Source organism: Nicotiana tabacum, chromosome 14 (assembly GCF_000715075.1).
Source record: "Nicotiana tabacum cultivar K326 chromosome 14, ASM71507v2, whole genome shotgun sequence".
Classification (NCBI taxonomy): Eukaryota; Viridiplantae; Streptophyta; class Magnoliopsida; order Solanales; family Solanaceae; genus Nicotiana; species Nicotiana tabacum.
Window position 1 is genome coordinate 6,143,916 of NC_134093.1, and position 25,683 is coordinate 6,169,598.

General features: G+C 41.6%; 1 protein-coding gene and 1 non-coding gene across 2 annotated transcripts; one reads left to right on the forward strand and one right to left on the reverse strand.

Annotated features, from left to right (window-relative positions):
• Nucleotides 1-2,478: 2,478 nt before the first annotated feature.
• LOC142168783 (uncharacterized) lies at nucleotides 2,479-2,823 on the reverse strand. Its single transcript, XM_075229933.1, has one exon. It carries the CDS (start codon nucleotides 2,821-2,823, stop codon nucleotides 2,479-2,481), a length of 345 nt encoding a protein of 114 aa, XP_075086034.1.
• Nucleotides 2,824-4,243: 1,420 nt separating this feature from the next.
• Nucleotides 4,244-4,346, forward strand: LOC142169238 (small nucleolar RNA R71). Its single transcript, XR_012698950.1, has one exon. It is a non-coding gene; the product is annotated as a small nucleolar RNA R71 (small nucleolar RNA).
• The last annotated feature ends 21,337 nt before the right edge of the window (nucleotides 4,347-25,683 follow it).

A 25,683-nucleotide genomic window follows, 5' to 3' on the forward strand; every position in this document is an offset into this window, starting at 1 on the left:
TTATGGCCACGCCATATGTTTCCATCAACTTTGCGAAGGCTCGGTTGCAGAAGTGAGTTACTCCATCACTAATGATCGCTCTTGAAGTTCCAAATCGGGTGAAGATATTTTTTCTTAGAAAACCAATAACTCCCTTTGTATCATTTGTTCGGAGTGCTACAGCTTCTACCCATTTCAAGACATAGTCTACTGCTACTAGTATATACTTGTTGCTGTATGAGCTAACAAATGGTCCCATAAAGTCAATTTCCCATACATCAAATACTTCCACTTCATGGATTGGGTTCATGGGCATCTCATGTCGACGGGAATATTCCTCGTACTTTGACACTCATCACAACTCTTTACCCAAAAGTGTGCATCTTTAAACAACATCGGCCAATAGAAGCCCGACTCCAAAACTTTAGCAGCTGTCCTTACTCCTCCAAAATGATCTCCATAAGGCAAAGCATGACATGCCTGCAAAACAAAAGCTTAGTCTATCTCGGGAATACATCTCTGGATCATGTTATCAATACAAATCCGAAATAAATATGGTTCATCCTAGAAATACATGCGACAATCACGAAAGAACTTTTTTTTCTGCATAGAAGACAATTCATATGGAACAATACCGCTTGCCATGTAGTTTGCAATGTCGGCATACCATGGCACTTCCTTAAGTCTCATGGCTAACAATTATTCATCTAGGAAAGTCTCCATGATCTCTTTCACATCAACCTTCATTTCAAATTCTTCAAGCCTGGACAAGTGATCGACAACTTGGTTTTCCGTTCCTTTTTGGTCATGAATTTCCAAGTCAAACTCTTGCAGCAGTAAAACCCATCAAAACAGGTGCGACTTTGCTTCCTTTTTATCAATTAGGTACCTGAGAGTAGCATGGTCAGTATAAATAATTACCTTCGAGCCTATCAAGTAGGACCAGAATTTGTCAAATGCGAACACCACTGCTAGAATCTCTTTTTCTATCACTGTGTAATTTAGTTGGGCGCCATTCAATGTTCTACTATCATAGTAGATTGGATGCATGATTTTGTCTTTTCTCTGTCCAAGTACCTCCCATGGCATCGTCACTTGCATCACACATCAGCTCAAATGGTTGCTCCCAGTCGTGTGCAACTATGATAGGTGCAGACACTAGCCTCTTCTTCAATCCTTCAAAAACTACCATGCGGTCATCAAAAAACACAAAAGGGTGATTTATTCCAAGCAATTTACACAAAGGGTTAGCAATCTTGGAAACATCTTTTATAAACCGCTTGTAAAAATCGGCGTGACCAAGGAAACTTCTTATTGCCTTAACGGAAGTGAGTGGTGGAAGCTTCTCTATTACATCAATCTTGGTACGGTCCACCTCAATGCCCTTACTTGACACTAGGTGTTCCAAGAATATACCTTCATGTACCATAAAATGGCATTTTTCCCAGTTCAGCACCAGAATAGTCTCCATACATCTTCGCAACACTCTTTTCAGATTTCTAAGACAATCATCAAAAGAATTTCCCACCACTAAGAAATCATCCATGAAAACCTCCATTATATCCCCATATCTGTGAAGGTGGCCATCATGCACCTTTGGAATGTGGCGGGTGCATTGCATAGGCCAAACGACATTCTCCGAAAAGCGCAAATGCCATATGGACAGGTGAATGACGTTTTCTCTCTATCCTCCGGGGCAATAGATATCTGGTTGTACCCCGAGTATCGATCCAAGAAGCAAAAATGGGACCTCCATGCTATCTAGAATCTGATCAATGAACGATAAGGGGAAATGATCTTTTCGGGTGGCCTTGTTCAATCTTCTATAGTCCATGCAAATTCACCATCCTGTGACTATTTTTGTTGAGATTAATTCATTGTTCTCATTTTGCAAAACAGGTATCCCACCATTCTTTGGTACCCACTGAACTGGGCTAACCCAGTTGCTATCTGAGATGGGAAAAATAATTCCCGCATCTAACCACTTGATCACTTCTTTACAATTTCCTTCATGTTAGGGTTCAACCTTCTTTGATGTTCTCTAGAAGATTTGTGCCCTTCTTCCAGTAGAATTTTATGCATGCAAAAGGCCAGGATGATACCCTTAATGTCTGCAATAGTCCAACCAACTGCATTATTGCACTCTTTCAACACTTGCAAACATTGTTCTACCTGCACATCTAACAATCCAGATGAGATAATAACAGGTAAAGTCGAATTAGGTCCCAAGAAAGCATACCTGAGGTGAGATGGTAGCGGTTTCAGCTCCAATTGCGGTGGTGCTTCGATCGATGGCTTGGCTGGAGGGTTCTTTCTTTCTTCCAAGTGTAAAGGCTCAAATTCCTGCTCTCTTTCCCAGTACCCTTTCCCTTGAAGATCCAACACCCATTCCGCCAAGTCCTCACCATTTACTTCTTCTAAGTTCATAAGGCAGGCTGTTAGAGGCTCTTTTGCATTAAGTGTCTCATCATCTTCCTCCATGATCACATCCACCGTGTTTTACAAAGAGCAATTTGGAAACTCACCGGGTTGCCGCATAGACTTTTGCACATTAAATGTTATTTCTCCATTATTCAGCCTCATTTTTAGCTCCCCCGTTTCACAATCAATCAGAGCTCTCCCTGTGGCAAAGAACGACCTTCCCAAAATTATGGGAATCTCCTCATCAACCTTGCAGTCCAAAATGACAAAATCTGTTGGAAATACGAATTTTCCAACTTGCACAAGTACATCGTCAAGTATACCTGATGGCCTTTTCACCATTCGGTCAGCTAGCTGCAGTAACATGGATATGGGCCTTGCTCTTCCAATGCCTAACTTTTTATAGATAGACAATGGCATCATATTTATATTTGCTCCCAAATCACACTATGCTTTGGCAAATGCATAGCTACCTATGGTGCATGGAATTGTAAAGCTTCCAGGGTCGGATAACTTCTTAGCTATAGGTCTTGATACAACAACACTATAAGTCTGTGTCAACGTGATAGTTGCCAAGTCTTGGAAGTCGAACTTACGAGATACCAAGTCCTTTATCATTTTTTCATAACCGGGCATCTCCCTCAGAGCATCAATTAAAGGAATGTTTACCTAAATTTTCTTAAACATTTCCATAAATGTTTGTACTGTTCATCCTTCTAATATTTGGCCAACCTCTGCGGGAAGGGTGCCAGAGGTCGCTTCTTTGCTCTAGCTTGAGTTAGATCCTGCTCAGGCACTTTGTCTAATGCCTTCTCCTGCACTTACTCAGTCTCCTCCGCAACCTCTTTTTCCTTGTTTATCTACTCTTGGGCTGGTTGCACTCTTACTTCTGTTAGTTCATTTGACTCATCTAACTCAATTGGCACTGTCACATGTGTTTCATAGGACCGGCTCTCACGAGCAATTTCTTGCTCTAAATCAAGATCCATTTCTCAGGCTCACCGCCATAAGCTGATTCGGGCCCTGCTCCTTCAGATTGACATGTGTGTATGCAGGTAAAGTCCCTTAGGGACGATTATTCAGAGCCATATTTATATGCCCTAATTGAATCTCAATGCCTTTTATCGCTGACTCATGTGCTTCCACCTTCTCTTGCTTTTTTTCATTAGACCCAATCAGTTGCTGCAACATTCCTTTAATTTCAGAAAACCCATCATCTTGTCTCACTAGTTGTTGTTGCTGAGGTTGTTGATAAGCTAGTTGCTGATTTTGCTGATTGTACCCCTGTTGCCTTTGGTAAGGTACTACTTGACCCTGTGGTCGCATAGCTCCAGTATTGTTAGTGTTATTGTATTGTTGATGTGCTAGTATATATTGCTGATATTGATGCCCCCAATTCTGACCACCTTGCCTTTGGCCTCCATAGTTGCCCACATAGTTCATGTTCTCTTGATAATTCTGGTTGTCACTTTCACCACTCTACGAACACACGTATGGTTGGTTAATGCATGGTGTACATAATCCCCCATTAGCCGTGTCAACTATGTGTAACTTTTTCTGGTCTGATTCATCAATCTTATTGGTGGGGATACTCATTTGTGTCATTAGAGTAGCCATATTCTCAGCTATGGAGTTGTTCGGATCCAATGCTACTGAGTGAACTATAGGGGTGATTGTAGTGTCTCTTTTCATCCAGCCTGAGTTTTGAGCCAATTTATCTAGCAAGACTTTACATTCTCTAAATGACTTGCTCAAAAATGCTCCACCTGCTGAAGCATCAATATTGGCCTTCAAATTACAAGCCAATCCCATGTAAAACCGTTGTCTCAACATCTGATCTGGAATGACATGATGTGGACACTTGACCAGCATACCTTTGAATCTCTCCCACGTTTCTTGTAACGTTTCACCTGGTTTCTGCCTGAAGCTCAATATCTCATCAACCTACTTGACAGTCTTATTGGGCGGGTAGAATTTATTCAAAAACTATTTGACTAATACCTCCCAAGTTTTGATGGAATTTATTGGGAGCAAATTAAGCCAAGTTTGGGATTCTCCTGTCACTCAGAATGAAAACAACATCAGTCTTATTGCTTCCGTTATCACATTTGGTTGCCTTTGTGTGACACAAATTGACAAAATTCTTTCAGATGCTGCTGTGGATCTTCAATGTAAGACTCGGAGAATAGTCCCTTGTTTTGCAGCAAATGTAGCATGTTATTTGTGATTTGAAATGATTCTGCTTGTATATGAGGGACTGCAATTGCAGTTGCCAAATTTTTAGCAGTGGGTTGTGCCCAATCATACCAAGCTGCTTCTGGCACAAGAGGTGCCATACCCTGATTATTCGAGTCATTCACATTGTTTCGATTGTTTTGATTATCCAAAGCGTCACCCATGTACGGTTCAATTTTCTCTCTTGGGGTGATATTGTTGTTTGTCCTTCTTGTTTGCATGATTTAATTCCTTGAAAGCTTTCTCAGGATCCGGTTATGCTTCAAATAATTCACAAGTTCTTGAAGAGTTTCTAGGCATACACCTATAACACACAAGACCACAAACGTTAGAATTTCAATGTAATGAATAAAAATAGGCAAAATTAACTAAACTAAAAATTCTAGCAATTCTTATAGTTGTAATTAGTATCAATGTTGCTTCCCCGGCAACATCACCAAAATTTGATCACGCCCAACTATGCTTTATAAAAAGGACTAACCGGTCGTTACAAATATAATCCGGTTTACAAGACCGAAGTCGAATCCTACAGGGAAATGACGTGTTAATTACAACTAATAGTTTTGCACGAATTCAAGTAATCAACCTTCAGAAATATTATATAACAATTCGAGAGTTTACTAACTAAGATCAAGGTAATTAAAAATGCAGTAATTTATAACTAACAAGGCAAATATTGTAGACAAGTTTTGGAGAAGTCTAAGGTTTTGATTTCCCCTATTATCGGAATCTTCCCCTCTATGTTTCCTATAAATTAGCCTAAATATTTTCTACCGATCATGAGTACTTTAAGTGTTGCAGATTTCTCTCGAGTAACTACTATAATTTACTAGACGTATTCTCTCGAACTACGCTAGCTGGCACTAATTTACCGCTCACGACGATCGCACCAAGGCTTTATTATCTCTAATCCCGCCTTTAAACCCTCTGTATTGATCTCTCAACTACGTTAGGAGTGGTGTTATTCAACAACTACCTAAATGTGCACTCTCTCTCGAGCAATATACAAACTAAATAGGCATAGTTAATTGAGAGCTCTTCAATTAACAACAATGAAAATATAGTTGAACAAGTAGAGAAAAATCAAAGGCAAATCTATATTAAACGCAGTAGAGAATCATCCTCCAATAGGTTCCATCAAACCTTAGATTAAAGAGTTTAGCTACTCATAAATACAACCACACTCCACATAATGTTCAAAGACATAAACTACAAAGTAAAGAGATAAATTGAGAGAAAGCTCGTTTTGATCCTTGCTTCCAAGTGCTCTGCAAACTTTTTCTTCTCCAAAATAATGTCCAACGCTAGAATAACTCATTTGGAGAGTATTTATGTCAATTCCCCGATCCAATTTCGGGTTTGGACCTTTTAACCCGCGACTTTTAATTACCATGCTACAAACCTCGCGAAGCTTGGTCTATAGCACGGTCAACCTGGCTATAGACCTCACGAAGCCTGGTCTATAACGCGGTAGACCTGGCTATAGACCCCGCGAAGCTTGATCTATTGCGCGGTCGACCTGGCTATAGACGTCGCAAAGCCTGGTCTATAGCACGGTCAACCTGGCTATAGACCTTGCAAAGCCTGGTCTGTAGCACGGTTTGGATACTTGATGCTTTTGTGCTCTTTACTTGTATTTTTGTCCTGTTTTTATGCAATTTTCATTTGATGATTCCTTTCGATATTCCTACACATAAAACAACATAATTTAGCTCAAATATCACACAATAGCCCATTAGACCAACAAAATATAGGGCGAGTAATGTGCTAAAAGTAAAGCATTTTGGCATCACATCACCTACCATTATATAAAGAATATTAAAGATCATATTTGCATATGTTTAGTCAATGGAAATATTTTCTACAAAAGGTAGATCTTAAGCCTATTACAGGTAAGTTTTATAATTTTTACTTTTTTAATTATTCAGCTAGGCTACTTGGACTCTATATTTATTCTACTCGAACTTGTTTGTAGAATTAAGACCTCGTTTACCATAGGAATGAAGTATTACCTCAGTTTTTAGCATATTCATCTTCCTAATTGATCTCTGATACGCTCTTCCTCTCAATTGCTGAATGATTTTTCCTTATTTTCTCATAACAATTTATCTTCCTCTCATAGCATATATCCCGTTAAATTAGTCAAAGTACACCACAGTTATCCAAAAAATAATTCGGGCAAACACACTTGTTTTACACTAATACTAGTATTAGTGTAACGACCCGACAGATCGTTTTGAGATCTAGAGTGTCATTCAGTGGTTTGAGGCCTTGAGTAGGTTCACTTCAGGTATTACGACTTGTACGTGTGGTCGGAATTGAATTTCGAAAGTTAGGAGTTAATTTGGAAAGAAAATTCTCATTTCGGAAGCTTTAAGTTGGAAGAATTGACTAAGGTTATACTTTTGAGTAAACGATCTCGAAATTGAGATTTGAAGGTTCTAACAGGTTCGTATGATGATTTTGGACCTGGGCGTATGTACGGATCGGGTTTTGGATGACCCGGGAGCATTTCAACGCATGTTGTGGAAAGTTGGCATTTAAGGAGGATTCTTATAAATTTGGGTTGAAGTGTATTTTATTTCTATCGATGTCCATTTGGAATTCCGACCCTGGGAATTGTTCCGTATGGTGATTCTGGTCTTATGAGCACTTCCGGATGTGGATTTGGAGGTCCGTAGTCATTTTGGGGTCATTTGGCGAAAGTTGGAATTTGAAGATTTTTGGGAAGTTTGACCGGGAGTTGACTTTTTGATATCGGGGTCGGATTCCGATTCTGGAAGTTGGAGTAGGTCCGTAATGTCAAATGTGACTTGCGTGCAAAGTTTAGGTCATTCGGGCGTGTTTTGATAGATTTTGGCATCGAATGTAGAAGCTTGAAGTTCTAAAGTTCATTAAGCTTGAATTAGGGTGTGATTCATGGTTTTGACGTTGTTTGATGCGATTTGAAGGCTCGAATATGTCCGTATGGTACTTTAGGACTTGTTGGTAGGTCTGGTTAAGGTCCTAGGGGCTTCGATTGGATTCTGGATGGTTAACAGATCAATTTTTGGACTAAAGGAAAAGCTGGAAAATCTGGCTGCTAGTGTAACTGCTTATGCGGAAGATTCATCATAGAAGCAGCCTCACAGAAGTAAGGAAGTGGACCGCAGAAACAGCTGGGAGCGAGCTGGTCAGACGCCACATATGTGAAGGATTTCCCGCACCTGCGAGATTACAGATGCAGCCGTTGGAGCGCGAAAACGAAAAGAGAGGCGCAAGTGAGCGAGCTCATAAGCGCTTGAGGCCCACAGAAGCGAAAGCACAGGTGCGCTATTTGGGGCGTAGAAGCGGGGGTTGTTGGGTTGTGCTGAAGCCGCACCTGCGATGGATTATCCGCAGGTGCAGAGCCACAGAAACGGTTAGTGGACCGTAGGTGCGAGATGTCGTTGGGCAGTGTGGTTTTATAAAAACGGGATTTGGCCCATTTTCTCTCATTTTTCACATGGTTGGGGTGATTTTGGAGATCTTCAAGGGGATATTTCATCAAGCATCACAAGGTAAGTGATTCCCACCAATTACAGGTTACATACATGGTTTGTATAAGGATTTAAACATGGAAATTAGTAGAAATTGTGGGGTTTTTGGTAGAAAACCTAGAATTCGCACGAAATTGGATATGGAATTGGGAATAAATCATATATTTGAGTTCATAGTGTTATGGGTAATGATTATCTTCGAAATTTTTTGGAATCTGGGCATGTGGGCCCGAGGGTGACTTTATCGACTTTTTTGAGCGGAGTTGGAAATTGTTATAAATTGATTTATAATGAGTATTAAAGTATGTATTTATGGATTTGCATATTTATTTACTAGTTTTGGAGCGACGGGCATCGGTTTGAGCCGTTAGAGAGGCTTTGGAGCCGGTTATGAAACTTCACAGTGAGGTAAGTCTCTTTTCTAACCTTGTAAGAGGGAATTAACCCCGTAGATGGATCAATTTATTATGTGCTTCTATTTGTGGGGACTGCGTACGCACGAGGTGACGAGAGTACGTACGTAGCTACTAATTATGCTTAAGTCCGGGTAGTCTAGGACCCAAATCATGTTGTTCTCGCATTGTTTGCACCCTACTTGTTAATTTAATTGCGTAAATCATATTGGAACTTGATAAAAGAATCGTAAAAGGTTAAACGTCATTTACTTGAGTTTTGGACGGGTCATTTGACCGATAATGAGAATTGGTATTTCTTTGAATATTAGCCCCTTAATAAATCTTGAGTTGGTTGTTTTAATATATTTTCTCTTCTTGTAGAGCGGGCTGATGAATGGGGATTTTGACTACTTATTAGCATATTTTTTCTTTCATTTTAGTCCAAAAGTGTTTAATTATGTTCCCGAAAATCGATGAAATATGCTTAATTGTAGGAATGGTAGAAAATGAGCTTCAACGATGAAATCCAACGCAAGGAGTAATTTGAACCAAGGACAAAAACAAGCATAAGAGCTCTAAAGTGCGGACAACAAATTTTCATTTGCGGCCGCAGATTGTGAAGAAAAGGCCATCAGAGATCTGTGAGAAGTATGGTCTGCACATGAAATGTGCGGCAGCAGAAGCAAAGCAAGACCAAAGTTCAGATAACATGCATATGAGGTTCAATGGAAGTGCGGGCCGCACAATAAGCAGACGATCAGCTATGCGGTCGCAGTTGCATTTGTGCGGTCCGCAGAAGAGTAGCTCCATGCCGGGTACTGCCAAATGAAAGGTATGCAAGTACTATAGTCCCACCCCGTATTAGGGCGGAAAACTTCCAACGTGATGCTCACTTTGCTCGAGCAACAAGGGTTCTTCACCGGTGCACCGAGTCAAAATGCATATAAGCATTTGAAGGGGTTCATTGATACGTGTTGGGGAAGCAATCAAACAAATGTCTTCGAGGATGCTTTGAGGCTAAGGCTTTTTCCCTTCTCTTTACTGGAGAAATCTTTAGATTGGTTGGAACGTTTGACAAATCATTCCATTCGTACGTGGGATGAACTTGCGGAGAGATTTATTTCAAAGTACTTCTCTCCCTGGAACATGGCTATTCTTCAGGATGAAATACTAGCATTCAAGTAAGAGCCTAATGAACCACTACACGAGATATAGGAAAGATATAGGATAATGGTGAAAGAGTGCCCCAACAATGATATGGTAGAGAACATGATTCAACAAACTTTCTATCAGGGGATCAATACCACCAACCAATGTATAATGAATCAACTTGCCGGTGGGAACTTCATGACTACGCCTTATGCCGAGGCATGTGATATTTTGGATGAGATGGCGGATACTTCATCGGCGTGGAAATCTAGAGCCAATGTTCCACAAGGTGACCCAAATATGATTCTTCTTCATAAAGAGTTACATGACCATAGGCAAGCCATAGCCAAGTTGACAACCACCATGAACCAATTGGCAAAGGCTCAACTTTAACAAGTGCAAAACCTGAGGCAAGTCAATGATATGGAGGGAGTCAATATGATGGTAAACAAGAGAAGAACAAGAAGTCCACAAGTGCAACAAAGAGTGGATAATTTTGTGCAAGATGATAGTGGGTATGATCAAGGAGATTCTTATAATGATCAAGATGAAGAGGTCCAATATGTGAACAACTTTCAAGGGCAAAGAAACAATTCCCAAGGCCCCAGTCAACAACAATGGAGACCTTCGAATAATCAAGGCAATTGGAATTCTAGCAACCAAGGAAATTAGAATGGTGGAAACAATCAAGGCAATTGGAGTGAAAGCAACAACCAAGGGAATTGGTAAAATAATAACAATCAAGTCAATTGGGGAGGTAACAACCAAGGCGGGTGGAACAACAACCAAGGAAATCGGGGGTCGGGTTTTCAAAAGCCCCCGATGTACCAACAACTGAGCAACCCACCTTCTTATCCTTCTCATAGTCCTAGTTCCTCCAAAAATGAAATAGGTCGTATTGAGAACATGTTTGAGCAAATGATGGAGAAGAATGCCGATTCCGGTGCGCAATTTGCTTCACACAACACATCAATCCGTAACTTAGAAGTGAAAATGGGTCAAATCTCTCAAACTTTTAATTCTCGTCCTAAGGGGCACTACCAAGTGATACGGTGGTGAACCCGAAAGGTAGGAACCCAGCGGGGCATGCCATGGCCGACACTACAAAAAGTGGAAAAGGTAGGAATGCACCTACCTCAAGTCAAATGCAACGTGTGAATGATGAGCAAGTGGTAGAAGAAGAGGAGATTCCGAACCAAATGCTTGATCGGTTGGCTGACCGGGCATTCTATTGCTTTCTAGATGGATATTCGGGCTACAATCAAATCCTTATTGCCCCGAAAGATCAAGAGAAAACAACTTTCACTTGTCCCTATGGCACTTTCGCTTTCAAGCGGATGCCATTTGGCTTATGCAATGCATCGATAACTTTTCAACGGTGAATGATGGTGATCTTTATGGATATGGTAGAGGACTACCTTGAAGCCTTCATGGATGACTTTTCGGTAATCGGGGATTCCTTTGATGAATGTTTGGAAAATTTGGATAAGGTGTTGGCAATATGTGAAGAAACGAACTTGGTGTTGAATTGGGAGAAATGCCATTTCATGGTCGAGGAGGGTATTGTCCTTTGCCACAAGATTTTGAATAAGGGGATAGAGGTCGACAAGGCAAAAATAGAGGTGATTTCTAAACTTCCACCTCCAATATCCGTGAAGGGCGTGAGAAGTTTCTTGGGTCATGCGGGGTTCTACCGACGTTTCATAAAGGATTTTTCCAAAGTGGTGAACCCCTTGTGCAAGCTTTTGGAGAAATATGCTAAATTTCACTTCAATGATGATTGCATGAGAGCCTTTGAATTGCTCAAGTTCAAGTTGACAACTACTCCCATTATCACCGCCCCGAATTGGAGCATTCCTTTTGAGCTCATGTGTGATGCTAGTGATGTGGCGGTTAGAGCAGCTTTGGGGAACCGTATCAACAAGATCTTTCATCCGGTCTACTATGCTAGTAAGACCATGAATGATGCCCAAGTCAATTAAATTGTAACCGAAAAAGAGCTACTTGCCATTGTGTTTGCTATTGAAGTTCCGCCCTTACTTGATGGGTACAAAGGTGATTGTCCACACGGATCATGCGGCACTTGATTACCTTATGAGCAAGAAAGATTCAAAATCTTGGTTGATGACATGGGTGCTTTTGTTGCAAGAGTTCGATATAGACATTCAAGACCGAAAAGGAAGTGAAAACCAAGTGGCGGACCACTTGTCTTGTTTGGAGGAGGAGGGGAGGCCACATGATGGCCTTGAAATCAATGACTCCTACCCCTATGAGCAAATCTTATCCATTTCAATGAAAGATGTTCCATGGTTTGCGGATCTATCAAATTTTCTCGGGAGTGGTATCATCCCGGATGAGTTCTCTTCAAACCAAAGGAAGAAGCTCAAATGGGATTGTCTAGACTATTATTAGGATGAAACATACCTTTTTCGGATTTGTACGGATGGAGTGAGTAGAAGATGTGTACCGGAGAAGGAACAAGTTAAAATTCTTGGGGCTTATCATTCTTCTCCGTATGGTGGTCAACATGGTGGAGCAAGAACGGCGGACAAAGTGCTAAGTTGCAGTTTCTATTGGCCCACTCTCTACAAGGATGCAAGTGATCTAGTCAAGCATTGTGATGAATGTCAAAGGGCTGGTGGAATCTCAAAGAAAAATGAAATGCCCCTCATCACTATTTTGGAAATTGATATTATTGATGTGTGGGGCATTGACTTCATGGGACCTTATGTGAGTTCTTGTGGAAACACCTACATCTTGGTAACTATTGATTATGCGTCAAAATGGGTTGAGACCGTTTCTCTACCCAACAATGAAGCAAGAAGTGTGGTGGCATTTTTGAAGAAGAACATCTTCACAAGGTTTGGTACTCCGTGGGCTATAATAAGCGATGGGGGGTCGCATTTTTGTAACAAAGCATTTGACACCTTGCTTAGCAAGTATGGTGTCACTCATAAAGTTACGACTCCCTATCACCCACAATCAAGCGGTCAAGTGGAAGTCTCCAACCGGGAGATAAAGAGTATTTTGTCCAAAACAGTGAATACTAATCGGACGGATTTATCAAAGAAGCTTGATAATGCACTATGGGCTTATTGGTCTGCTTTTAAAACTCCTATCGGGATCTCTCCATACCGGTTTATGTTTGGTAAAGCTTGTCATCTTTCGGTGGAACTTGAGCATAAGGCCATGTGGGCTTTGAAAAAGTTAAATCTTGATTGGGATGCAATTGTCACCTTGCGGGTTGCACATTTGAATGAACTAGATAAATTCTGGTACCACGCATATGCAAGTTCATCTTTGTACAAAGAAAGAATGAAGTACCTTCATGAAAAATACATCCTAAATAGGGAATTCAAGGTGGGCGATCTTGTTTTATTGTTTAACTCACGATTAATGTTGTTTCCCGTAAAGCTGAAATCCAAATGAAGTGGTCCCTTTGAAATTGTGGGTGTGACACCTTTTGGTGCATTGGACTTGAAGAACAAAAACGATGAGGTATTTCGAGTCAATGGTCACCGGGTGAAGTATTATTTAGGACAAGCTGATGATGGTCACGTGGTGGAAGTGATGTTACACCCTATATTTTCGTACATAAAAATATGTCGTAAGCAAACTAATGTAGGACCAAAAATGAGATAATATTTAAAAGTATATAAAGTAAGTTAATCATGTTACCTCTGAGGTTACAAATATTGAAGATCATGAACAACAAGTACAAAGAAGGTTGGACAGTTCAGAAGCTAAAGCAATTAAATAAAACAATATTTCGTCGAAAGTCGACAAGTTGGGAATGTTATAACATGTACCTTTGGGGTGAGACTAGGGTGATTAACATGATAAGGAGATTATATTATGATTTATATTAGTCGTATGACATTCGTGTGTTATGTTTTAATGTCAAGCGAGTTGTGGAACAAAAGTCGATGAAAGTCATCACAAGTTACACTCATAAGTTTTACTGAAATTTTGGGTCAAATGTAACTGCGATTTTCTACCAATATACTTAGAGTTATGGGGTGTTCCACCATCAAATTAAATATCTATGAGTCTATTTTCCAACGCATTAAACCGTTTGTCAATACGACATTGGAGTAGAAAGATATGGGCATTTGTGCGATACTGCGCAAGCTGCTAGGTGACAAGTAGGTGTGTCACCTACTTGCTTAAATGAAAGCCCAAAAATGGGCCATTTCGGGTCGTCCAAAGAGGCCTTTTAAGAGCCTATTTTCTTCATATATTAGACTTAAAATAGAGCATAATAACCAGACATAAGCTCTGCAAAGAATCCTCCCAAAAATTTCCCACAAACCCTAATTGATTTTCTCTCCCTTTCAAGTTCTAATTGGAGGTAAAACCTAGAGTTTGAAAAACCAAGATAAGAGCTGAGTTATCCAACAAATAAGGTGAGTTTACTGCTCTCTTTCATCCAATTTTTCTTCTATAAATTCATGGTAAGTCGTTCTATACTTGTAAGAACTTACGGGACGGTGATTGGAAGCCGTGAGTTCGAGTTATTCACTTGTAGCGGACTGTTTTGTGGACTGTTTTGTGTTGCTGTTGGGCTGCGTGTTTTACTACTATTTTGTGGAGTTTTAGAGGATGAAGGGGGTTTATAAACACCATATAAATGTAGGGTGGTTGGCTGGTCATTCGTCATAACATTTTCGGGTCGTTTGACACTACTACGGTGGTCGTTTTGTGTACGAAGAGATTGGGGTGTGTTGGGCTGTTTGGTAGTATTTGATGGTGTATATAGGGCTGGAAAATGATGTATATATGTTGTTATTGTTATGTTCTTGTATTGTTGGTGTTATCTTGAATTTGGAGGAAGGAAGGATTATAGGGGAGATGCTGCCCGTTTTAATACAAAATAAGTTTGTCGTTCGTTGTGCGATAGTTGTACCTTTCGTAACTTAATGATAGTATTATTATCGTTCTTGTAGATTAAGGTGCAAAGAGGTGAGTTCAACTTGGTGATTGGAAAGATTGTGATAAGGTATGTTAAGGCTAAGCCTTCCTTCATTTTGGCATGATCTCGTAGCTACATGTGTTAGTAATGAGACAAAAAGAGAAGTTCATATTCATGAATTTATTCACACTATTCTAGTCTCATAAGTTACAATATTATTCCTTATCGAGACTCTATATTCAATTTTAGTATTGTCTTCTTCCAGTCAAGAGAGCAGCAAGCCTATATATACAGTATTACAGTATTTTCATTACCATCGAGCTATAATCGATGGGCAGGCCCCTATTGGGCAACCTCTGATCAGATGGAAAGTTATATACCGAGCCTACTATGGCCGAGCGCCTATGAGCGAGCCCAGCATGGTCGAGATACATAGCCTAGTATGGCCGAGCGCCTATGAGCGAGCCTACTATGGCAGAGCAGTTATATATACCGAGCCTTATAATGCCGTACAATTATTTTACTTACTATATTGAAGGAGTTGAGTCAGTATCAGCAGGTAAGTATATCTCCAGATCATCTTTGACTCCCAGTTACTTCCAGTTATTATATTATCAGTTCAGTTTTGATTTTTAGTTATGTTATTGCCTTACATACTCGGTACATTATTTCGTACTGACGTCCCTTTTACGGGGACGCTGCATTTCATGCATGCAGGTTCAGATAGACAGACGAGTAGATCTCCTCAGTAGGTGTTTCCCGAGTTCAGCCTGATCGGTAAGCTCCACGCCTTTCGGAGTTGCCAGGTCTAGAGTGTTGTGTACATCTTATGTATATCTGTATAAATGTTATGGGTAGGTCGGGGCCCTGTTCCGATCATAGTACATCTATCAGTAGAGGCTTGTAAACATATCCTGTTGGTTAGTGCAGTATGTTGGGTTTGTAGGCCTGGTATGTATAATTTGGTGGTTTGTCAGCTGTAGTAGCTATGACGGCCTTTTCAGCCTAGCTTTATATTGATGTTTAGTTAGCGCTAGTTTCCATTCAGTTTTATATTTTGCTTCGCAAATTCTTGCAAGGTGGCCCCATGGCCAAAGTATGACATTATGTGTTTAGAGTCCCTTAGTCGCAATTTGGTACGCCAGGTTAGGTGAGGCACCGGGTGCTTGTCTCGCTCCTAGGTTCGGGGCGTGACAAACTTGGTATTAGAGCAGTTCTGTCCTAGGAAGTCTACAAGCCGTGTCAAGTAGGGTCTTGTTTATAGATGTGTTGTGCACCACATTATATAAGCAGGGAACTACAGGGCATTTAGGAGTTGGTTACCCTTCTTTGAAATCTAAATCGTGCTATAGAACTGAGTTATAGGAAATTTGAATTAAACTTATGTGTTGGTATTTGCATGCACAGATGACGGTAACTAGGAAGACTACGGCTAGCCAGAGGAGAGATACAGCAGTAGGTGAGGGGACCAGCAGGGTACCCCCAGTAGATGGGGCCCAGTCTGAGGCTCAAGGTGAGACCCCGACTCAGCCATTACCGGCTCCTCCACCAACTACGGAGATTCCTAGGGAAATCGCACATCCAGTTCCCCCTCCACTTCCATCAGATCGGGTCTTAAGGAGTGTGGTGAATTTGTTGACACAGTTGGTAGCTACCCAGCAACAGGCTAGGGCATCAGCTAGTGCAGGAACTTCTGAGGGGTCTGGGAGTTCAAGGGTCCGAGAGTTTATTGCTTTGAGTCCCCCAGAGTTCACGGGGACAGATCAGAGGGAGGACCCACAGGATTTCATAGATCAGCTTCACAGGATCTTTCGTGTTATGCATGCCACGGAGAAAGAGGCAGTTGAGCTAGCAGCTTTTTGACTCCGAGATATAGCCATCCTTTGGTATGAGGGATGGGAGAGGTCCAGGGGATGTGATGCACCTCCAGCTATTTGGGAGAATTTTTCAGATGCCTTCCTTGACCAGTACTTACCACTGGAGATCCGACAGGCTCGAGTCGATCAGTTTCTAGCCCTCAAGCAGGGTAATATGAGTGTTCGAGAGTATAGTCTCCGTTTTGACTCATTGGCCAGATATGCACCATCCATAGTTGCTACTATGCGGGACAGGATTCACAGGTTTATAGCAGGGTTAGCCCCAGAGTTAATCGAGGCATGTGCCACCGCTGCATTGCAGGATAGTATGGATATCTCCCGGATTCAGGCATTCGCCCAGAATATAGAAAGGGGTAGGCATCGGCAGCAGGGTACAGAAAGGGCTGAGCAAGGGCAACGTAAGAGGATGAGATTTCCCAGGTCTCAGGAGCAATATCAGGGTAGTTATAGGACCCAGTACTTCGGATGGCCACCTAGGCCTCCGCCACCTCAGTTACAGGGTTACAGGTATGACCGCTATAATCAGTCAGGACCAGGTGAGAGCTCACGGGCGTCGGGTTTGCAGCGACAGTGAGGATCTGCGCAGACATGGTCATTTCCTCCACGGTGTGACATCTGTGGTAGAGGACACTTGGGCCAATGCCGAGCAGGTTCTGATGCTTGTTATACATGTAGGCGTCCAGGGCATATGATGCGAGATTGCCCAAATAGAGATTCGGGGGGAATAGCACAACCAGCGAGTTCAGCAACAGGATCATCTATGTCCGTGCATCCTTCAGGGCACGAGTCTCAGTCTTCGGCTGGTAGAGGTCGGGGCAGAGGTAGAGGTTCCAGTTCAAGTGGTAATCAGAACCGTATCTATGCTTTAGCGGGTCGACAGGACCAGGAGTCTTCAGCAGACGTTGTGACAGGTATATTAACCATTTGCTCTCACGATGCTTATGCTTTGATAGACCCAGGATCTACTTTATCGTATATTACCCCATTTGTCGTGAGGAAGTTTGGTATAGTGCCTGAAATACTAAGTGATCCTTTTGCGGTATCTACACCGGTCGGAGAATCAATTATTGCTAGACGGGTTTACCGAGGTTGTACGGTGACAATTTGTAGTCGTCAGACCTCAGCTGACCTAGTTGAGCTAGAGATGATGGATTTTGATGCTATCATGGGCATGGACTGGTTGGCAGCTTGCTATGCCACAGTTGATTGCCGAGCAAAGGCAGCCAGATTTCATTTTTCGGGTGAGCCAGTCCTTGAATGGGTAGGTAATACACCAACACCCAGAGGTAGGTTTATTTCCTATCTGAAGGAAAGGAAAATGATCGCAAAAGGGTGCATTTATCATATTGTGCGAGTTAGAGATGCAGATGCTGAGATACCTACACTTCAGTCTATTCCAGTAGTCAAAGAGTATGCAGATGTGTTTCCATATGAGCTTCCAGGTATTCCTCCAGAGCGAGAGATTGATTTTAGCATCGATTTGCTTCCAGGAACTCAACCAATATCCGTCCCTCTGTATAGAATGGCACCTGGCGAATTGAAGGAGCAGTTAAAAGATTTGCTGGAGAAAGGTTACATCAGGCCCAGTACCTCACCTTGGGGTGCACCAGTACTATTTGTGCGGAAGAAACACGGCTCGCTGAGGATGTGTATCGATTATAGGCAGCTGAACAAGGTAACTATTAAGAATAAGTATCCACTTCCAAGGATCGATGACTTGTTTGATCAGTTGCAGGGGGCTAGATGCTTTTCAAAGATAGATTTGAGGTCGGGGTACCACCAGGTCAGAGTTCGGGAAAAAGATATTCCGAAGACAGCCTTCAGGACCCGATATGGTCACTTCGAGTTCCTTGTCATGTCCTTCGGGTTGACTAATGCACCCGCTGTATTTATGGACTTGATGAATAGCCTATTCCGGCCATTTTTAGATCTGTTCGTGATAGTATTTATTGATGATATTCTGGTTTATTCCTGTTCAGAGGATGAGCATGCGGACCACCTGCGAGCGGTACTCCAAACCCTCCGTGATCGTAAGTTGTATGCTAAGTTTTCTAAATGTGAGTTCTGGCTGAAGTCTGTAGCATTCTTGGGGCATATTGTATCAGATGAAGGGATAAAGGTGGACACTCAGAAGATTGAGGCCGTGAAATATTGGCCTAGACCTACCACTCCGACAGAGGTTCGTAGCTTTCTAGGCTTAGCAGGATACTATCGGAGGTTCGTAGAGGGTTTTTCTTCCCTTTCGGCACCATTGACGAAGTTGACACACAAAAGAAACTAAGTTTCAATGGACAGAGGCTTGTGAGCGGAGTTTCCAAGAGCTTAAGAACAAGTTGACCTCAGCTCCAGTTCTAACACTTCCAGAGGGTCTAGAGGGTTATGCCGTGTATTGTGATGCATCAGGTGTCGGGTTAGGATGTGTCCTGATGCAACATGGGAAAGTAATTGCATATGCTTCAAGGCAGTTGAGGAAGCACGAGAGGAATTATCCGACCCACGACCTCGAGTTAGCTGCGGTTGTCCATGCACTTAAGATATGGCGGCATTATTTATATGGTGTTCATGTTGATGTATTTACTGATCATAAAAGCCTACAATATATATTCAAGAAGAAAGAGTTGAATTTGCGACAGAGGCGATGGCTTGAGTTATTGAAAGATTACGATGTTAACATTCTCTACCATCCAGGGAAAGCTAATGTTGTAGCAGATGCATTAAGTCGCCGATCTATGGGTAGCTTAGCACATGTAGATCCCGAGAAAAGACAATTAGCTAGAGAGATTCATCAATTGTCTTCGTTGGGGGTTTGGTTAGTAGATTCTGAGGATGGTGGAGTTGTACTCCAAAACACTACAAAATCATCCCTCATAGCGGAAGTCAAGGAAAGGCAGTACGAGGACCCAGAGTGGGTCGAGCTGAGAGAGCGAGTTCCGCAGCAGAAGAAACCACTGTTAGAGCTAAAGGGAGATATGGTTCTCAGATATAGGGGTCATTTGTGTGTTCCAGATGTAGCAGGGCTACGAGACAGGATTATGTTAGAGGCACATTATTCATGGTATTTCATCCATCCTGGGTCGACGAAGATGTATCATGACATTAAGGATGTGTACTGGTGGAATGATATGAAGAAGAACATTGCTAATTTGTCGCCCAATGTACTAGTTGCCAGCAAGTGAAGATAGAGCACCAGAAGCCTGGAGGGCTAATGCAGACTATAGAGATCCTGACATGGAAATGGGAGGCGATAAACATGGACTTTATCACGGGTTTACCTCGTTCTAATCGTAAGTTCGATTCCATATCGGTGATAGTCGATAGGCTCACGAAATCAGCTCACTTCCTACCGGTCAGATCTACATATACAGCAGAAGATTATGCAAAGTTATATATTAAGGAGATAGTGCGGCTACACGGAGTACCAGTTTCTATAATATCTGACTGTGGGGCTCAGTTTATAGCACATTTTTGGAGGTCATTTCAGAGAGGTCTAGGGACTCAGGTGAATCTCAACACAGCTTTTCATCCACAGACTGATGGACAAGCCGAGCGCACAATTCAGACGCTCGAGGATATGTTATGAGTATGTGTGTTGGATTTTAAAATAAGTTGGGATGAACATCTACCTCTTGTCGAGTTTGCATATAATAACAGTTACCACTCCAGTATTCAGATGGCTCCGTACGAGGCTTTGTATGGGCGTAAGTGCAGATCTCCTATAGGGTGGTTTGATGTTGGGGAATCTGGGTTATATGGGCCAGACCTGGTTCAACAGGCCATAGAGAAAGTAAAGCTTATCTGGGAGCGACTGTTGACAGCTCAGAGTCGTCAGAAGTCATATTCTGACGTGCGGCGACGAGACTTAGAGTTCAGGATTAATGACTAGGTATTCTTAAAGGTATCACCTATGAAGGGCGTGATGAGGTTTGGCAAGAAAGGCAAGCTTAGCCCACGGTATATTGGGCCTTATAGGATCATTCGGAGAGTGGGCCAAGTAGCTTATGAATTAGAGTTGCCCTCAGAATTGGAGTCTGTCCATCCGGTTTTTCACGTATCTATGCTACGGAAGTGCATTGGTGATCCTACCCGAGTGGTGCCCATGGATGATGTACAGATTATAGAGGACTTGTCATACGAGGAAATTCCAGTTGCCATCCTAGACCGACAAATCCGCAATCTACGAAATAAGGAGGTAGCTTCTGTAAAGGTTTTATGGAGGAGCAAGAATGTAGAAGAGATGACGTGGGAATCGGAGGAAGAAATGAAGTCTAAATACCCCCACCTATTTCAAACTGAAGATATGGTTCGAGATGGGATGCTACAACATAGCTCTATGTAGGCTAGCAGGTCATCAGGTAAGCTTTTATTTTTCACTTTCAATATTTATGATTTACGGTCGGTGAGGCAAATTGCTACTATTTATAAAGATTGGCCATATGTGGCATGCATAGTATGTTTCTGGCTACGTGCAGGTTGGTTTTAACCTAGTGTACGAAGGATACTTTGGCAAAATTTTCCAAAGTCTCTAAGAGTAAACATTCGAGGACGAATGTTCCCAAGGGGGGAGTGATGTTACACCCTATATTTTCGTACGTAAAAGTGCGTCGTAAGCAAACTAATGTAGGACCAAAAATGAGATAATATTTAAAAGTATATAAAGTAAGTTAATCATGTTACCTCTAAGGTTACAAATATTGAAGATCATGAACAACAAGTACAAAGAGGGTTGGACAGTTCAGAAGCTAAAGCAATTAAATAAAACAATGTTTCGTCGAAAGTCGACAAGTTGGGAATGTTATAACATGTACCTTTGGGGTGAGACTAGGGTGATTAACATGATAAGGAGATTATGTTATGATTTATATTAGTCGTATGACATCCGTGTGTTATGTTTTAATGTCAAGCGAGTTGTGGAACAAAAGTCGATGAAAGTCATCACAAGTTACACTCATAAGTTTTACTGAAATTTTGGGTCAAATGTAACTGCGATTTTATCCCAATATACTTAGAGTTATGGGGTGTTCCACCCGTTAAATTAAATATCTATGAGTCTATTTTCCAATGCATTAAATCGTTTGTCAATACGACATTGGAGTAGAAAGATATGGGCATTTGTGCGATACTGCGCAAGCTGCTAGGTGACAAGTAGGTGTGTCACCTACTTGCTTAAATGAAAGCCCAAAAATGGGCCATTTAGGGTCGTCCAAAGAGGCCTTTTAAGGGCCTATTTTCTTCATATATTAGACTTAAAATATAGCATAATAACCAGACATAAGCTCTGCAAAGAATCCTCCCAAAAATTTCCCACAAACCCTAATTGATTTTCTCTCCCTTTCAAGTTCTGATTGGAGGTAAAACCTAGAGTTTGAAAAACCAAGATAAGAGCTGAGTTATCCAACAAATAAGGTGAGTTTACTGCTCTCTTTCATCCAATTTTTCTTCTGTAAATTCATGGTAAGTCGTTCTATACTTGTAAGAACTCACGGGACGGTGATCGGAAGCCGTGAGTTCGAGTTATTCACTTGTAGCGGATTGTTTTGTGGACTGTTTTGTGTTGCTGTTAGGCTGCGTGTTTTACTAATATTTTGTGGAGTTTTGGAGGAGGAAGGGGGTTTATAAACACCATATAAATGTAGGGTGGTTGGCTGGTCATTCGTCATAACATTTTCGGGTCGTTTGACACTACTACGGTGGTCGTTTTGTGTACGAAGAGATTGGGGTGTGTTGGGCTGTTTTGTAGTATTTGATGGTGTATATAGGGCTGGAAAATGATGTATATATGTTGTTATTGTTCTGTTCTTGTATTGTTGGTGTTATCTTGAATTTGGAGGAAGTAAGGATTATAGGGGAGATGCTGCCCGTTTTAATACAAAATAAGTTTGTCGTTCGTTGTGCGATAGTTGTACCTTTCGTAACTTAACGATAGTATTATTATCGTTCTTGTAGATTAAGGTGCAAAGAGGTGAGTTCAACTTGGTGATTGGAAAGATTGTGATAAGGTATGTTAAGGCTAAGCCTTCCTTCATTTTGGCATGATCTCGTAGCTACATGTGTTAGTAATGAGACAAAAGAGAAGTTCATATTCATGAATTTATTCACACTATTCTAGTCTCATAAGTTACAATATTATTCCTTATCGAGACTCTATATTCAATTTTAGTATTGTCTTCTTCCAGTCAAGAGAGCAGCAAGCCTATATATACAGTATTACAGTATTTTCATTACCATCGAGCTATAATCGATGGGCAGGCCCCTATTGGGCAACCTCTGATCAGATGAAAAGTTATATACCGAGCCTACTGTGGCCGAGCGCCTATGAGCGAGCCCAGCATGGTCGAGATACATAGCCTAGTATGGCCGAGCGCCTATGAGCGAGCCTACTATGGCAGAGCAGTTATATATATCGAGCCTTATAAGGCCGTACAATTATTTTACTTACTATATTGAAGGAGTTGAGTCAGTATCAGCAGGTAAGTATATCTCCAGATCATCTTTGACTCCCAGTTACTTCCAGTTATTATATTATCAGTTTAGTTTTGATTTTCAGTTATGTTATTGCCTTACATACTCGGTACATTATTTCGTACTGACGTCCCTTTTACGGGGACGCTGCATTTCATGCATGCAGGTTCAGATAGACAGACGAGTAGATCTCCTCAGTAGGTGTTTCCCGAGTTCAGCCTGATCGGTAAGCTCCACGCCTTTCGGAGTTGCCAGGTCTAGAGTGTTGTGTACATCTTATGTATATCTGTATATATGTTATGGGTAGGTCAGGGCCCTGTTCCGATCATAGTACATCTATCAGTAGAGGCTTGTAGACATATCCTGTTGGTTAGTGCAGTATGTTGGGTTTGTAGGCCTGGTATGTATAATTTGGTGGTTTGTCAGCTGTAGTAGCTATGACGGCCTTTTCAGCCTAGCTTTATATTGATGTTTAGTTAGCGCTAGTTTCCATTCAGTTTTATATTTTGCTTCGCAAATTGTCTTGCAAGGTGGCCCCATGGCCAAAGTATGACATTATGTGTTTAGAGTCCCTTAGTCGCAATTTGGTACGCCAGGTTAGGTGAGGCACCGGGTGCTTGTCTCGCTCCTAGGTTCGGGGCGTGACAAGTGATTCATTTGAAGTGATTGTAATATGCGACGTTAAATCAGACGCTTTTATGGGAGGCAACCCATGTTTCTTTTTCTTTTTCTTTTCTTCTTAGATATGTTTTATTTTGTGCTAACTGGATTCGAAGTGTGTTTTAGGAATGTGTGTGCTTTACAGGAACTGGGCTCAGAAAAATTGGCTAAGTAAAAAAAAGTGTGGACCGCACAATTATTGGTACTGCAGTAGAAGGCAACTGCAACTGCACAATTCTTGTGCGGACCGCACAAACTGATTTGTAAAATTGCAAACTCTCTGAAGTTTGTCTGTCAGAGAAATGGCCAAAGTGCGGCCGCACAAGGAAATATGCGATCCGCACATGTAAATCTTCGGACCGCAGAAGGAATTCTGCGGCTGCACTCGTCTCTTGAACCCTCAACAAATCTCGTATAGTATAAATAGTAGCCCTAAGGCTAGTGTTAAGACTTTTCATTATCTGAGAAATTAAAACAAGGGACAAAATCTTGCACACTACTGAGTCAATCATCCGCCACTGAATTGAGCATCTTAGATCATTCCTTAACACCACTTCATCACTGGTATGTTCAAATCATTTATGGAATTCTTTAATTTTCTTAGTTAGTTTATAATTTAATTGTTATTTTAGACCATTTGTCAATTTCATATCTATGTGGGATGTAATTTGTGTTAGGTAAACTCTTAGTTGCTATTTGGGGAATGGGTAATTGGTTTATCATGTTTAATTTCTACTACCATGTCCAATTTGTGCATAAAATTGAAACCCTAAAGGACTGTGCCCGATATAATTTTAAAATGTGCGGCCACATAATTACAAGGAATTGTGCGGTCCACAGAATTTCATGCTCAGGGCATTTGGTTTGGCAAAAGTGTGGACCACACTTGAAATTGTGCGGTCCGCAGAAATTCAATCGCGGCCGCAGAAAAGTGTGTGCGGTCGCAGATCGGGACATTCTCTATTTTTAGAGAGTTGCCATTTTTAAGATATTCACTGTGCGGTCTCACTCAAAAATGTGCGGTCCGCACTTTAGATATGCGATCGCACTAAATATTGTGCGGACCACAGTTTAATCTCTGCGACCGCACTTTCCAATTGTGCGGTCCGCACAACCCAACCTACGGCCGCACTTGCAATTGTGCGTACCACACTTCCCCACCCTGCAACATGTTATGTTATGCAACTTTTTGCTTATCTGCACTTGAACAAGAACTAACTCATGCTACTGTTTTGTGCAGAATATGGCTAGATCACGTGGTCGTGGTGATACATCAAAGGGTAGGGTGAACATTCCAGAGGCAAAGGCAAAAGCACTTTACCCTTCGCCCTCCAAAAGGTAATCAGTAAGAAAACCATAGCAGGCCGAGGTAGACAGTCGGAGCCCTCTGAATCAAGTTCATATGCCCTGTCTAGGGAATCATTAGAGGGCGACTAAGTGTAAAGGCATCATGTTATGCAATCACAACCACAGTTGCCTTAGGACAGATACCAACTGAGAAACGGACCTACCTTTTCTGAGAGCACTTCTGAGGGGTCAGAAGGTAACAGTCAGGCTTTAGAGCCTTCATCTACACATGCCTCTGATGCACTTTCTACCACAATGGATATTGATGATCTCCCGAATGATGGACGAGGGGTGATACCATAACAGCCGGCCTTGAGAGGTCAAAGAAGAAAGAGATGTGGGAAGATAGATTTATGAGTCTGGCTACCTTTACGAGCTTCCAAGAGTGGTGGCCGACAAGATCGCTCACTCTTGAGCTTCAGTTTAATTTGAAAGAACTTGATAAGTATAAACCAGAAGTATTGAGACAGTTCAGAAAGAGAAAAGGGTGGATGTGGTTCACCCAGAGTGTGAAAGATGCCAAGGAATACCTGGTCCAGGAGTTTTACACCAATGTGGCGCATATAAAGAAAGAGGCCAAGATAACAAAAGTGAGAAACCTGAATGTGAGATTTGATCAGACCACCCCGAACACATATTTAAGGTTTGAGGATGTGGAGCCTGTGCAATACCTAGATAAGTTAGCAATAGGAGATGCAGTTCAACTATGGCTAGCTGAGATTCTTGCAGCT